Source organism: Megalobrama amblycephala, linkage group LG11 (assembly GCF_018812025.1).
Source record: "Megalobrama amblycephala isolate DHTTF-2021 linkage group LG11, ASM1881202v1, whole genome shotgun sequence".
Taxonomy (NCBI): Eukaryota; Metazoa; Chordata; class Actinopteri; order Cypriniformes; family Xenocyprididae; genus Megalobrama; species Megalobrama amblycephala.
The window spans coordinates 18,098,270-18,112,443 of NC_063054.1; the positions used below are offsets into that span (position 1 = coordinate 18,098,270).

Consider the following 14,174-nt stretch of genomic DNA (forward strand, 5'->3'; position numbering starts at 1 on the left):
AAGGTTCAAATCTAACAACGTTTTGGATAGATCAACTGGTAGGTATCATGCAGTACCTCTTCTCTGACAATAGATGGCACTAAAGGTCTTTATGGGCTCTTCCTAAGCCTTGATTAAATTGTTGATATAGTCTGAAACACTCAATATGTCCAGATAGTGTACACATGTCATGTTTCTCTCTCACACAGATAAAGACGTATACCATTCAGCCACTTGGATGTTTACTCTCTCTCTTTCTATATAAAAAATGAGTTTGGGTGTTGATCCAGGTGTCCAATCATCTCCTGTGTTTATCTATGCTCCTCTCTCTTCTTGTATTCCCCGATGTCTGCCTCTCTCTACAGCAAACCCCCCTCAGCTCTGCCACACTATAGAGCTCTGTGGACTTCCTGTTCTCTATAGGGTCATGACCAGACCACACACGGGCTGCTCTCTATCTAAACACACACACACACACACACAGGGCAGAACACACACACTGCTTTCACTCTTCGGAGCAGTAGAGAAACCATCAATTTATTTCAAAGTATCTATGCGTGTGTACCTTTTTGCTCTTTGATAAAATCTTCTTTACAGTTTTGCATCAGCTGCAGGATCCACTTGTGTTGTGCGACTATACACTGCCACGCCGGGTCACCTGGAGCATGCAGATCCGACAGATATCTGAATAAAAAGAGAAACAGAATCATTAGAATATAATTGCATCTTCAGGAAACCCTTAAGCCCCACTCACAACGACAGGTCGCTCCTGTCGCTGGGTGCTTTAATGCTATTGGGCCGCATAACTTGTCGTAGCTTTTAAAGATCTGACCATAAATGGGATGGGAGTAAATATAAGACGCTGTTCTTTTTGAAAAGAAATCAGTTATATACAAAAATACAATGCAAAATAATACATTTCTGCAATATTTCTAATATTATATATAATAAAAAAGGCAGGGAATGCAATTGCTTAAAAATAAATAATTCAATACAAAATTTTTACACTACTGTTCAAAGATTTGGAGATTCTTAAAAAAATGCAAGTATGCATTAAATTGATCAAAAGTGACAGTAAAGATTTTAATTTCAAATAAATGTTGTTCTTTTGAACTTTCTATTTAGCAAAAAATCCTGAAAAAAAACGCATCACGGATTCCACAAAAATATTTCGCAGCACATTTTAAAATGAATTTAAAATAGAAAACAGTTATTTTGATTGTAAAAATATTTTACAATATTACTGTTTTTACCATATTTTTGATACTTTAGAGCATAAGAGCATAAAGTTCTTTCAAAAACAAGCACAAATCTTAACGGCCTTAAACATTTGAACATGTATATGTTATATTAAAATGAATATTTTTGAGTTGACTTTCTCACACAGAATAGATAAGTCTTTTTACATGAAATAGCTGCCTTTATATTTTGGGAGGGGGGTCCACGAGGGGAATATCATATTTGGGAGTCCTTGGCATCCAAAAGTAAGAAAACCCTGTCACAAGTGATGAATAATGTGAGCTCAACTCACATTGGCTGTCATCACATTGTTGCTCATTTGTGTAAATTTAAATGTTTCTCACTCGGTTGTGTCACTGGACACTGATATTGTATTTCAGTTCTCCTAGAAGCAGATTTGCAGTATGTCACTTTAAGTCACACACCTGATATAGCGTTTTTGATCATGTAGAGTGGATGGTGTCTCCAGAAGTTTATCCATAAGCAGTTTCCTCAGGGCTTCTATCCGAGTCTCCACCTCTGAATACACTACAAACAAACATGCAGGACAATCTTTCAATACTCCAGCTAACGGGAATGTACGTAAGAGGATGTGTGTCATAAACGTATGCTATCAGAAATTATCAGTGAAGATCAGATAACCTTTCTTGAAGACTGGGACCTCTGTGTTCCCAAACAAAGATTTGGCTTTCTCATAATCATTGATGACCACGTCATAATCCCCCTGAATGGGAAACAGATATACTGTCAGTTTAGCATTCAGATTTTTATATATTGCAGAGTGTATACACTAGTATTCAAAATTTGGGGTCAGTAAGATTTTTTTTTTTTAAAATAAGTCTCTTATGCTCACCGAGGCTGCATTTATGTATTGGATAATTTTTTTTTAAAAAAGTAAAAAAAGCAATATTGTGAAATATTATTAAAATTCTAAATAACTTTTTCTATTTTAATTTCTATTTAAAAATGTAATTTATTCCTATGATGGCAAAGCTGTTTTCAGCATCATTACTGTAGTCTTCAGTGTCACATGATCATTCAAATATGCTGATATGGTGCTCAAGAAACATTTCTTATTATAAATGTTAAAAACAGTTGTGCTGCTTAATATTTTTGTAGAAACTGTGATACATTTTTAGGATTATTTGTTAAATAGAAAGTTGAAAAGAAAAGCAATCATTTGAAACATTATAAATGATTTTACTGTCACTTTTTATCAATTGAGAGCATCCTTGCTGAACAAAGGTATTAATTTCTTTAAATAAAAAAAAATCTTACTGACCCAACGATAATTGTGTAGGTAAGAGAGCTAGACAGAGAGTGTGTGTGTGTGTGTATGGGAGATGCCACCTTCTGGATGTTGCGTTCAATGTTGAGTGGCAGGTTAAACAAAAATTTGAATCTCTGGAGCACATTGAGAGCGTTGCGTGTTGAGTCGGCCTTGTCTTTTCTACCTAACACTTCTTGAAACAGGGTGTCAGCAGTTTCACTTGCTCCTGAGAGGAATGAGCAAATGGAAAGAAATGAGAAAAGGGTGTAAAAGGATAACAGCTGATAAAAAGCAGTCTAATCATCCTTGCTCGGTTTCAAATAAATTCAAGATCTCTTATGCTCCCTCTTCTTGGGTGGTCAGAGCTATTCTGTCCGATTTAATAAGAACCAGCCCCCTGACCACTATAAAAGTCTGACCAGCCTTTTTTCCACCAATTAGTCTGTTTGTGATTGGCTGAGAGAGTCAAAGGCAATAAGTGGCTTTGGTAAGAACATACATCTAAATGTACATGTAAAGACGGGTGGTGAGGAGGAAGAGGAGGGGTCGGCGATGAAAGCATGTCAGTGTGTGTCTGGTTTATTTGTGCGGCCCACAGGAAACGAGCTTGTTTATTGACCCACCGTCACATGAGAGAATTGACATGGAGATATGATTGGGATATGAGTGGTCTCGAACACACGCATACGCACTCACAGAAACACGCCGAGGTCTGCGTGAAATGTGTGGCTTTGATGGTCTAAAGAGAATGCATATGCAACTCTGGTCCTAAATTTAGCTGCTTTGTGTAATCGTGTGCGATTCTGACCATGTGTTTGGTTTTATGTCTTACTGTTAAGGACATTTTCTAGTCGCTGGGTCATAGAGCCCTCCACCTTCTCAGTGCCATCTGATTCAAGCTTCTGATGGATAGCTAAACAGAGAGAAGAAAAAAAAAAAAAGGTTCGGGGTCAGTACATACATATTCAGCAAGGACATATTAAGATGATCAAAAACACTTTTATAAATGTTAAAAATAATTTCTATTGAAAAATGCTGTTCTTTTAAACTTTTTATTATACTGTCTGAATAAACACACCATATCAAAGTTAAGACCTTTTTTAAGACCTGCACAAATAAAAAAAAAATAAGATTGCTAATAATGTAGAACTTCAAAATCATTTCAAACAAGCCAGAAAGACACTCGAGGCTCTTATTTTGTATAGATATGTCTATGCGTTACTACTTAAGCTGCTCAGATATATTCACTCTAACAACCATACATAACATTTTACAATATAAACACCATAATGTAAACACTGTTATAATTCATCAACAGTAGACCATAAGCAATCACTTGGCATAAATGTGCGGTATTCATTATTTGCGAACTGCTCTGAGCCCACAAGACTGTAAAATGTGCAACAGCGGCGTGTTTGGACTTTGAAGATGCAGCGCTCGCATTTATTTAATTCAATCATAGCCTATTGAAGTTTAATAAACACATTAGACTGATTGCTGTTTTCCACCTCAAATTTAATCTAAATTATAATCAAGGCATTTGTTATATCATTTAAGATTTTTATGAACTTACATAAAACTGAATTTAAGACATTTTAAGGACCTGCAGGGACCCTGATAAGATTTCATCACTGGCATAATAACAGTGCAGATAGTCAATCGTAAGCACAAATTTAATATGCGTATATGCATGTATATTATATTGGAAGATAAACCTTTGCACAAAAAAAAAAACCCTAAATGAAGTCTATTTTCGCTCTCCACATCTGGATTTGGGAAACTTCTGCACACAATGACGTCAGGACTAACCCCCGTCTCCCCCGGGGTCCGGAATGCTGTGTGGTACGCTTCCTCTGTCTCTGAGGTATGTTTTGACTTCTGCCTGGTAAGTTTTGGGAGTCTTCTCTGGGAATCAGTGCAGCTTCCGTTTGCTGCTCTCTCGTTTCCTCTCAGCACAATGACAACCTTATTACAACCTCATCTAAACATTATGACAACCACGCCTTGTTATCCGTCTCCATGCCTGTCAATCACATGAATACGCAGTGCTAAGAATAGCTCTTCTGTGTGACTCGAGACAAGTGACCTGAGACAAGTCCTATACACAAAAAAAAATCTCCATTTTGTGACACTGACCTCTGATGAGAGCAGTCTGAGAAGATGCATACACGTGTGTACAATGACACAGGATGTGAAAAAACTTGAATAAAAGGCACATGTGCCTAATTTTGTTAAATGGCATATCTATTGTTTTTACTGTCTATATGAACTTTTCTTTTCATACTCAATATACAAGTTATAATATATGAGTTATCCCCTGAATGTGTCTGTGAAGTTTCAGCTCAAAATACCCCATAGATTTTTTTTTATTAACTTTTTTAACTGCCTATTTTGGGGCATCATTAACTATGCACTGATTTAATTCGCGTGCTCCCTGCCACACGAGCTCTCGATTATATTACAGCACATTTACAAAGTTCACACAGCTAATATAACCCTCAAATGGATCTTTACAAGATGTTCATCATGCATGCTGTATGCATGCTTCGAATTATGTGAGTATTTATTTTGATGTTTATATTTGATTCTCTATGAGTTTGAGGCTGTGATCCGTGGCTAACGGCTAATGCTACACTGTTGGAGAGATTTATAAAGAATGAAGTTGTGTTTATGAATTATACAGACTGCAAGTGTTTAAAAATGAAAATAGCGACAGCTCTCTTGTCTCCGTGAATACAGTAATAACCGATGGTAACTTTAACCTCATTTAACAGTACATTAGCAATATGCTAACGAAACATTTAGATAGACAATTTACAAATATCACTAAAAATATCATGATATCATGGATCATGTCAGTTATTATTGCTCCATCTGCCATTTTTCGCTGTTGTTCTTGCTTACCTAGTCTGATGATTCACCTGTGCAGATCCAGACGTTAACTGGCTGCCCTTGTCTAATGCCTTTCATAATGTTGGGAACATGGGCTGGCATATGCAAATATTGGGGCGTACACCCCGACTGTTACGTAACAGTTGGTGTTATGTTGAGATCCGCGTGTTTTCCGGAAGTCTTTTAAACAAATGAGATTTACATAAGAAAGAGAAAGCAATGGAGTTTGAAACTCAATGTATGTCTTTTCCATGTACTGAACTCTTGTTATTCAACTATGCCAAGGTAAATTCAAATTTTGAATCTAGGGCACCTTTAAGACAGAGTGTCAACTTAAATGAATTTCAACTTTTACATGCAGTGCCGCTCATCAATGCCAGTTCCAAAACATTGGACTAATCAGAAGAACTCGGAGGCGGGGCAAGCGATGCAAGCTTCTGTTTACAGTAGCAAGTTGTCATGGCAACTGTTTTATTTGTTCGTTATTTGCTCGAGTTTTTAGACGCAAAGACGTTCTGTGTGAACGAGCCCTTAATGTGGGTGTTAAAAAGTTGTGCCAAAAAACAGTTCAATAAAAAATTAAGTTTAAGTTACAGTATTCAATGAAAGTCAAAACTGTTAAATATTTTGTAAAAATAAAATAATGTATCACTATGACGAATGTTTCTATCTGGACAGGATTACATTAAAAAAAAAAAAAAAAAAGGAGGAATTTGGATCCTAATTTTACACTGACGTTTTCACGCCTCAAAATGTGTTAAATCCATACTGTACAGCCAATATTCACAAATAAAACTTAAATTATGATCATTACTAATTTGTTTCCATTATTGTTATTTAATTCGCACAACTCAATGGTCATTACAATATTGTGTTTACAGAATGAGTAATTTTAACACAATAATTCCAGCATGACTTAAGGCAACAAAATCCTCATGGACACAATCCAACCCCACCCTATATTACTTCCCAGTGAATATTCTTTTTCTTTATTTTTCTTTTTTTTTTTTTGCTTCCTTTTCCTTCAGTCAAAAGCATGAATGCCATTTTAGGTCGTCTTACTAGGTTACATGCGTTTAAACATTCACACCAAGCATACGTACCTGCAAGAGCATCCTGAGCCTCAAAGAAAGTGCTGAGACCTCCTTTCACGTAGGCCAGACTGCCCTCATTCTTCTTACTGGCTTGTTTCTTAAGATTTCCCACAGCCATACGCAGATGCTCAAAGCTACATCAGCAACAAACATTAACAACATATTACACACAAATCTATTTTGGCAGATTAAAAGCTGGACAGATGGACGGTAAGTAGACCAACCCGGTTGAAGAATGGTTCTCGATTAGATACCAGGTGGCAGAGAAATTCTCGCTGGTGAAGTCTCCACTCATACCAGGAAACATGTTCTCCAGATCCTTCAGAGGAACCTTCCCTCTAAAGAACAGAAGACAGAGACACACAGAGACCCATCAAGCCAAATACCACACTACAGATCATAGAGAAAAACCAGACAGGGTACAAACCAGATCTGTCCGGATATAAACAGCATTGCATAAGCCAACCCATACTGTCTTGTGGTGTGGCACCGAATACACTGATGAAAAGCATATGATTCATATGCACTTTACTGTTGAAAAGTTTGTGTTCAGTAAGTACTTTTACTTAAATCACCTATTTTTTACCTATCCATTTAATAAATCAAAAGTGACAATAAAGACATTCATAATGTTACAAAAAAATTCTATTTCAAATATACACTACTGCTCAAAAGTTTGGGATCGGTAAGATTTTTTGTTTTTAAAAGAAGTTTCGTCTGCTCACCAAGTGTGCATTTACTTAATTAAAAATACTGTAAAAACAGTAATATTGTGAAATATTATTACAATTTAAAATGACTGTTTTCTATTTGAAAATATTTTAAAATGTAATTTATTCTTGTGTTGGCAAAGCTGAATTTTCAGCATCATTAATCCAGTCTTCAGTGTCACATGATACTTCAGAAATCATTCTAATATGTCAATTTGCTGCTCAAGAAACATTTATTGTTTACAATTGTACAAAATATTTGTGTACAATATTTTTTTTCAGGATTATTTGATGAATAGAAAGTTCAAAAGAACAGTGTTTATCTGAAATCTAATCTTTTGTAACATTATAAATGTCTTTACTGCCACTTTTGATTGATTTAATGCATCCTTGCTGAATAAAAGTATTAATTTCTTTAATTTCTTTTCAAAAAAATAAAAATAAAAATTCTTACTGACTCCAAACTTTTGAACGGTAGTGTAAAATGTTACAAAAGCTTTGTATTTTAGATAAATGCTGTTCTTTTGAACTTTCTATTCATCAAGGAATCCTGAAAAAAAAGTACACAACTGTTTTCAACATTGATAATAATAACAAATATTTCTTGAGGAACTAATCATCATATTAGAATGATTTCTGATCATGTGACACTGAAGACTGGAGTAATGATGCTGAAAATTCAGCTTTGCCAACACGAGAATAAATTATCAACATTGATAATAAGAAGAATTACATTTTAAAATGAATTTAAAATAGAAAACAGTTATTTTAAATTGTAATAATTTTTCACAATATTACTGTTTTTACTGTATTTTTAATTAAATAAATTAAGCCTTGGTGAGCAGACAAAACTTCTTTTAAAAACATTAAAAATCTTACCGATCCCAAACTTTTGAGCAGTAGTGTATACTGTTCCTTTTTCTATTTCTCGACAAATCCTAAAAAATAGTTTCCTTAAAAATAATATTAAGCAGCACAACTGTTTACAACATCGATAATGATAAGAAATGTTTCTTGAGCACCAATCCAATTCAGCATATTAGAATGATTTCTGAAAGATCATGTGACTCTGTTGATCAGAAAATTCAGCTTTGCCATCACAGGAATAAATGACATTTTTAAGTATATTAAAATAGAAAACTGTTACTTAAAATTAATATTTCAATAATATTTCACTATATGACTCTTTGTACTGTATTTTTGATTAAAAAAATGTAGCCTTGGTGAGCATAAGAGATTTTTAAAAACTGTTAAAAAATCCAACAGACCCAAACTTTTGAACAGTAGTGTACTCATCTGAAAATATGGATATAAATGTGTAAAAGGTTGCTGCAGTGGTCAAGGAAAGGAAGATTTTCACTTCCTATCAAAGGAAATAGTGTACCAATGACATCAGCCAGGTAGAAGACATACACACAATGGGCTGTTTCTACTTTCTGCTGAACCTCCTTCCTTATAAACACAGCAGTCCACTTCTATAAACACAGAGCAGTGGTTTTTGGGTGAAGTGTGTGAGGAAATGCATTTGTTTTGCTCTATGTGAGCGTGTGTTTTAATCCGACAGTCAGAAATGAAGCACATATGTGTGTGAGAGTTGAGGACAGCACTGTGCGTACTCTGTAACTGTAGGTGTAAATTTAATACTTTCTAAGTTCATAAGAGAACAACGTAAACTCGGTTGTGAATGTTTCTGTACTTGTCTATGTCAATGCCCAAAGGGTTGGCCGGCCTCAGTGAGAGAGGAGAGATTCCTTTGTTCCGATCAGTCCTCATGTCATAGTAGTTCAACTCATCAACCCAGACCGCAGACTGATCCAGAATGCCTAAACATACACAAGCATGCACATTCTCATTGGTTGAGCATTTGAAATCCACAGCCATCTTCAAAGAGCATGTGTGTACATTTAAAGAGTGTATAATGAATCAAAGTGAAATTGTGATTTTGCCTATAATGGAAATTGAGTGTGTTTACATCCACAACACAATGCTGATAAAGCAAGAAAACCATGTTTATGTGAGATCTGGATTTTCTTTTATTAAGACATGAAAACAAAGTGACTTCTATTGGGATAAAACCAGGTGTGCCAATCGTTTTTTTGATTAAGCAGACCTTTCCGGCGGTTAAAGGACACAGTTTAAGGTGTTTACGTGACCTTACAAGATGTCAGGTATTAAGCATAATTGGTGTAGGATTGGCAGTATAAACACGCTCACTGAGTGTGTATGTGAGTTTGAGAGCACTGTGAGTGTGTGTCTCACCGATCCTCTCAGGTTTGAGCAGTTTGAAGGAGACGGTGGACGTCCCTTGGCCTCCGCTCTTGGTGGTGACGATGATCTCGCCCTTGTCATCTTTAGCAGGACCCACTCGACAGACTATCTTGCTAGCAGATATCCATTCTGCTGTCAGCAAACAGTTATGACCACAGATAGACAGACCTGTGGTGTGGGAGATGGACAATGACCAAGAGAAAAGGAAGTCAATCAAATGGCCATTTTTGCCTCAGCTCATGTCTATCATGATGCCGATATGAATTAATCTATACAGGCCTATTTAAAAAAAAATCATATTACATTTTAATTAGACTTTAGTTGATATTGTAGATCAGGTTTGGGAACATCATATTAGTTGTTCTTCTTTTTTTTCTTTTCAAATTACACACAAAAAATATTTGTGTTGGATATCGCCAACAATAAAGAATGCTTGTCTGAACAAAGCATTATTTTAGCTTATTTATCCTCTTGATTTAGAGTTTTATTGAGTTGCAGACTCATAATTAAATATAATAAATTATTTATTTAAATCTCCATTCAAAATACCCAAAGTACTGATTTATTAATTGTTTTCCCAGATTTCACAGACTGATCATTCTTGTATGAAGACACATAACTTCACAGAATATGCTATATTAGTAAAAAAAAAAAGAAAAAAATGATTGGGGTCGGTAAGATTTTTAAATTTTTTGAAAGAAGTCTCTAATGCTCACTTTTCTTTTCTTTTAAAAAAACAACAAAAAACAAACAAACAGTAAAATAGTAATACTGGAAAATATTATTACAATTTAAAATAACCGTTTTCTATTTTAATATATTTGAACTTATTTCAATATTTTTATTTATTTCTGTGAAGGCAAATCTGAATTTTCAGCAGCCATTACTCCAATGTCACATGATCCTTCAGAAATAATTATATAAATGTTGAAAACAGCTGTTTAATATTTTTGTGGAAACCATGATACACTTTTTCAGGATCCTTCGATAAATAGAAAGTTCAAAAGAACAGTATTTATTACAAATAGATTTTTTTTAACATTATAAATATGTTTACTATCACTTTTGATCAATTTAATGGATCCTTGCTGAATTTTCTGAACAATTTCTTAAATAAAAAAAAAACACTTATTGACCCCAAACCTTTACGGTTCAAAAAGGAGGGTTTGTATCTGTAACTTGCAATGGCTGTGTGCATGTGTATTACCGATGAGATCATTGGGTCCAGTGCCCAGGTTCTCCCCACGAATGGTGACTTTGGTCCACGGAGCGCCCTCGTTGGGTGAGATCCCAGTCACCAAGGGAGGCTGACGGGCACGTGACATTGTTCACACACCTAAATGAGACAAAGTTCAACTCTAAGTGTTTCGTTTAAGCTCACTACACATTCTCATCACTGCTGATGGAGACACATCAAAACATTCAAATTTTAAGACATTAGACATGAACAAATAAATCTAACCATCCGGCGCTCACTGAGCGAGCACATTTCTGTTCGGAGTAACACGGATATTTCATTATATACATTATTACAAGTAGTTCAGTAATCATGGTATTTTTTTTCCATGGCTTTTGCACTGTCACAAACTTTCTCTCGTATACAAACACCCACACAGAGCAAAAGACTGACAGCTCCAGGGCGATTTGCGTGCAAGACCCCATGGCTGTCTCTGTGTGGTCTGAGAGGGTGTGTTTTCTGTGTCTGTGTGGTCTCTGGCATGGGCCAGAGAGAGAGATAAAGGGGAAGGGGTGATGGTTGAGTTCTACAGCAAACCTCAGCGTCCACAGTGCAGATTCAGAAAACGTCTCGCTGCTTATAATATAATTTGGGTGTCTGGCATGTATATTTACTGCAGGGTTTTATGGTAATGCAAGTACTTTGGAAAAATTGTGAAATTGTGCAATTACATTGACTGTAGATTATATAGGTCAATGACGCAAATTTGTTTCTACCCGGATCATTCCTTTAATTCAAAAATACAATAAAAATGCAATTATTATGCACTATGACTTAAATAAACCTCTTATGATGAGCATGTCTTAATTTTAATTTAAAATTAAATTCAGTTTTTTTTTTTTTGGAGGGGGGGCATAAATTTAAAAAAATAAATTAAGAAGAAAATAAAAAAGCTTATTAAGTAGTATTTTTGATTCAATAAGAAGCAGTGGGGGGGGGGTGATAAACTCAAAAATGTCAGAGATAATAACAATATTAAAAATAAATTAAGAAGAAAGAAAGAAAAAAATAAAGAGATACCCAAAAGGGAAAAAAAAAAAAAAAATCACATAAAACAAATTAAAACTTCTAATAAAAACGTCTGTTCAGTTACAGCACAATCTGATGGAAGTGAAAACGGTAAAAGTCAAAGACACACTTCTGTGTGGCAACATTTGGGAGTGATTGACTGCTTAGATGATTGACCTGAGAGTCTCTATGGAATAAAGAGCTTGTCCCAGACAAATTACCAAGCACCCTCCTCTCAACACTCAGGCCCTTCATAAACACTCTGACCCCCCACCTACAGCACACACTCACAGACGACATGTGATAGCAGGAGCTTGAACAAACTATTCAACATGAGAACATCATACTGCTGACTGCATACAATTTCAAAATCTTTTTTTTTTTTTTACTATTTTAGACACAATGATATAGTTATATATATATATATATATATAGGCCATAAAATAAATAATTATTGGCTTATTGTATCTATGAATTTTAATATGGCCATAAGTTGTGTTTGCAAGACATTACATAGATTAAGAAAAAAAAGCATTCAATAGTCAACAAATGAAAACTATAATCTGATTTCTTAATTATAATCTGATTTCAATTTACATTGTGATTTCAGCTATAATAATATAACTTACATTAAAATAAAATGCTCTTGCAAAGCATTGTGGGCCCTGGATTGCATTTTAAAGCTGCTGCTAATATTTAACACTGACAATCATAAAAAACACATAACTGAAGATGAGACGGAAGAAAAGCACAAACAGAACATGTCCGAATGCTCTTTTTGTTTCAAGACCACAAAACAAAACAAGATGTCACATCTCTCGTAGTAATCTAATAGACAAAATGAAACAAATGATTTTGATCAGCATACCAGAAAAAAAAATTATCAGGCTCCAGTCAAGTCACATTTAATATATACACTCACTTGGTTAAAATAACTATGCATGAGAAATTAATTAAGGTTTTATACTGTTGTAGCTGTGTGTTGTGTTTGTTATTAATGACAATACAATCTGAACCGACGGAGAGTGTTAACAGAAGCAGTTTATCTGCTTTTATTTCAAAAACAACAAAATAATTTTCTAAGATAATAAATACAAAGCTCGTTAACATACACTGTTCATTACGGTGAGGTAGTTTTACCTAAACAGCAGCTCTGACAGATGAGACAATAGTAATGCTAATGCTAAAAACAATCCGACAGAAACGCCAGCGAAAAGGCATTTACTGAGACAAAAGTTTTTCCTCATAATAACAACCCAGTTTTATCACCTGCAAATCGAGGTTGAATAAAAAATGCGATTACTTACAGGATTAAAGGCAGTGAAGAGAATCACTATACAACTCTTCTTTCCTCTGAAAAACAGTTCCGGTTTAGATTCTGTGGCCCCGCCCACACGACGAATCACATGACATATACATGAATAATGCATCAAACTGAGCCACAGAGTCACAAAAATGAGTATTAAACTGTAATGTAGCTAATTGTAAAGGTTTGTGCTTTATTTTAAAAGTGTTGATGCCTACAAATGACAGTGCTGACAGTGAAAACTGTTGGTGTTTGTTGGAAAATTCTCAATTTCTGGAGAATTATGTGAGTGAAAGAAAACTAAAACATCTTATTTTATTTGCTACTTTTATATACAAATTACAATATGCACAATAAGGATGTAAACAGAATAGATATAGATAGATAGATAGATAGATAGATAGATAGATAGATAGATAGATAGATAGATAGATAGATAGATAGATTGATAACTTAAATGTTTATAACTTTCATTTAATAGGCCTGACATCAACTGAAATGCTGCACATTTTACTTTGGGTTTCATGCTATTATGCAACACTCATTTGAACTAATTGTATACACAAAGTTCAACATCAAAGTCAACCTGTGAGGTCACATTTAGATTATGAACCATTTTCAATGCATATGGCGTTACTTCCACTTGTTCTGGGAAAGCGCCGCACCATAACACCACACAACAGAGACCACCCAAGCACTGTGCGCCATTATGCCCTCTCTTATCTCCTTAAATAGTGCACGGCCGAGATACTTTCCCTCAGATAAGGCCTTTTGGGCTATTGGGAACTACAATTTTTCAATCATTCTGAACTAATCTGAGGAATCAAATCCAATTTGACTTTCCTGCGGCCTCATCGTGCTGTGTTGCGTGTGACGGCACCACAGGGGATCTTCAGCAGTGTAAACACGTCATGTAGCCTCTGCTATTTTCTCAAGAGGGCCACCGCCAAAGATCCATCCAGCTAATTAACAGAGAAAATGTTAGTAAAATAAGATAACTCACTTAAGATCTATACTGTATGTTTGTTCAGCTTAACCACTGTTGATGATGGTTCTACATTCCTGATATGAGAGTGGCAATTACTACACCATGGGTCACAACACAGCAATAAGACTCAAACTGACCACAAACACCAGTACTATGGTGAATGAGCCTCTTAAACAACATTTT

General features: G+C 35.1%; 1 protein-coding gene across 2 annotated transcripts in view; it reads right to left on the reverse strand.

The window, feature by feature from the left end:
• exoc2 (exocyst complex component 2) overlaps positions 1–14,174 on the reverse strand; it is an 83,790-nt gene that overhangs the window by 25,166 nt on the left and 44,450 nt on the right. The window contains exons 1-11 of one of the 2 annotated variants that reach the window (XM_048206478.1): positions 13,005–13,121; positions 10,660–10,788; positions 9,444–9,620; positions 8,881–9,007; positions 6,699–6,812; positions 6,484–6,608; positions 3,321–3,401; positions 2,569–2,714; positions 1,861–1,942; positions 1,644–1,746; positions 545–663 (exon numbers count right to left, since the gene is read on the reverse strand). In XM_048206478.1, the coding sequence (XP_048062435.1) occupies positions 545–663; positions 1,644–1,746; positions 1,861–1,942; positions 2,569–2,714; positions 3,321–3,401; positions 6,484–6,608; positions 6,699–6,812; positions 8,881–9,007; positions 9,444–9,620; positions 10,660–10,777 (1,192 nt within the window). In that variant the 5' untranslated portion in view covers positions 10,778–10,788; positions 13,005–13,121. Of the gene's footprint in view, positions 1–544; positions 664–1,643; positions 1,747–1,860; positions 1,943–2,568; positions 2,715–3,320; positions 3,402–6,483; positions 6,609–6,698; positions 6,813–8,880; positions 9,008–9,443; positions 9,621–10,659; positions 10,789–13,004; positions 13,122–14,174 lie in introns of those variants that run through there. The other variant, XM_048206477.1, reaches the window with a different exon arrangement.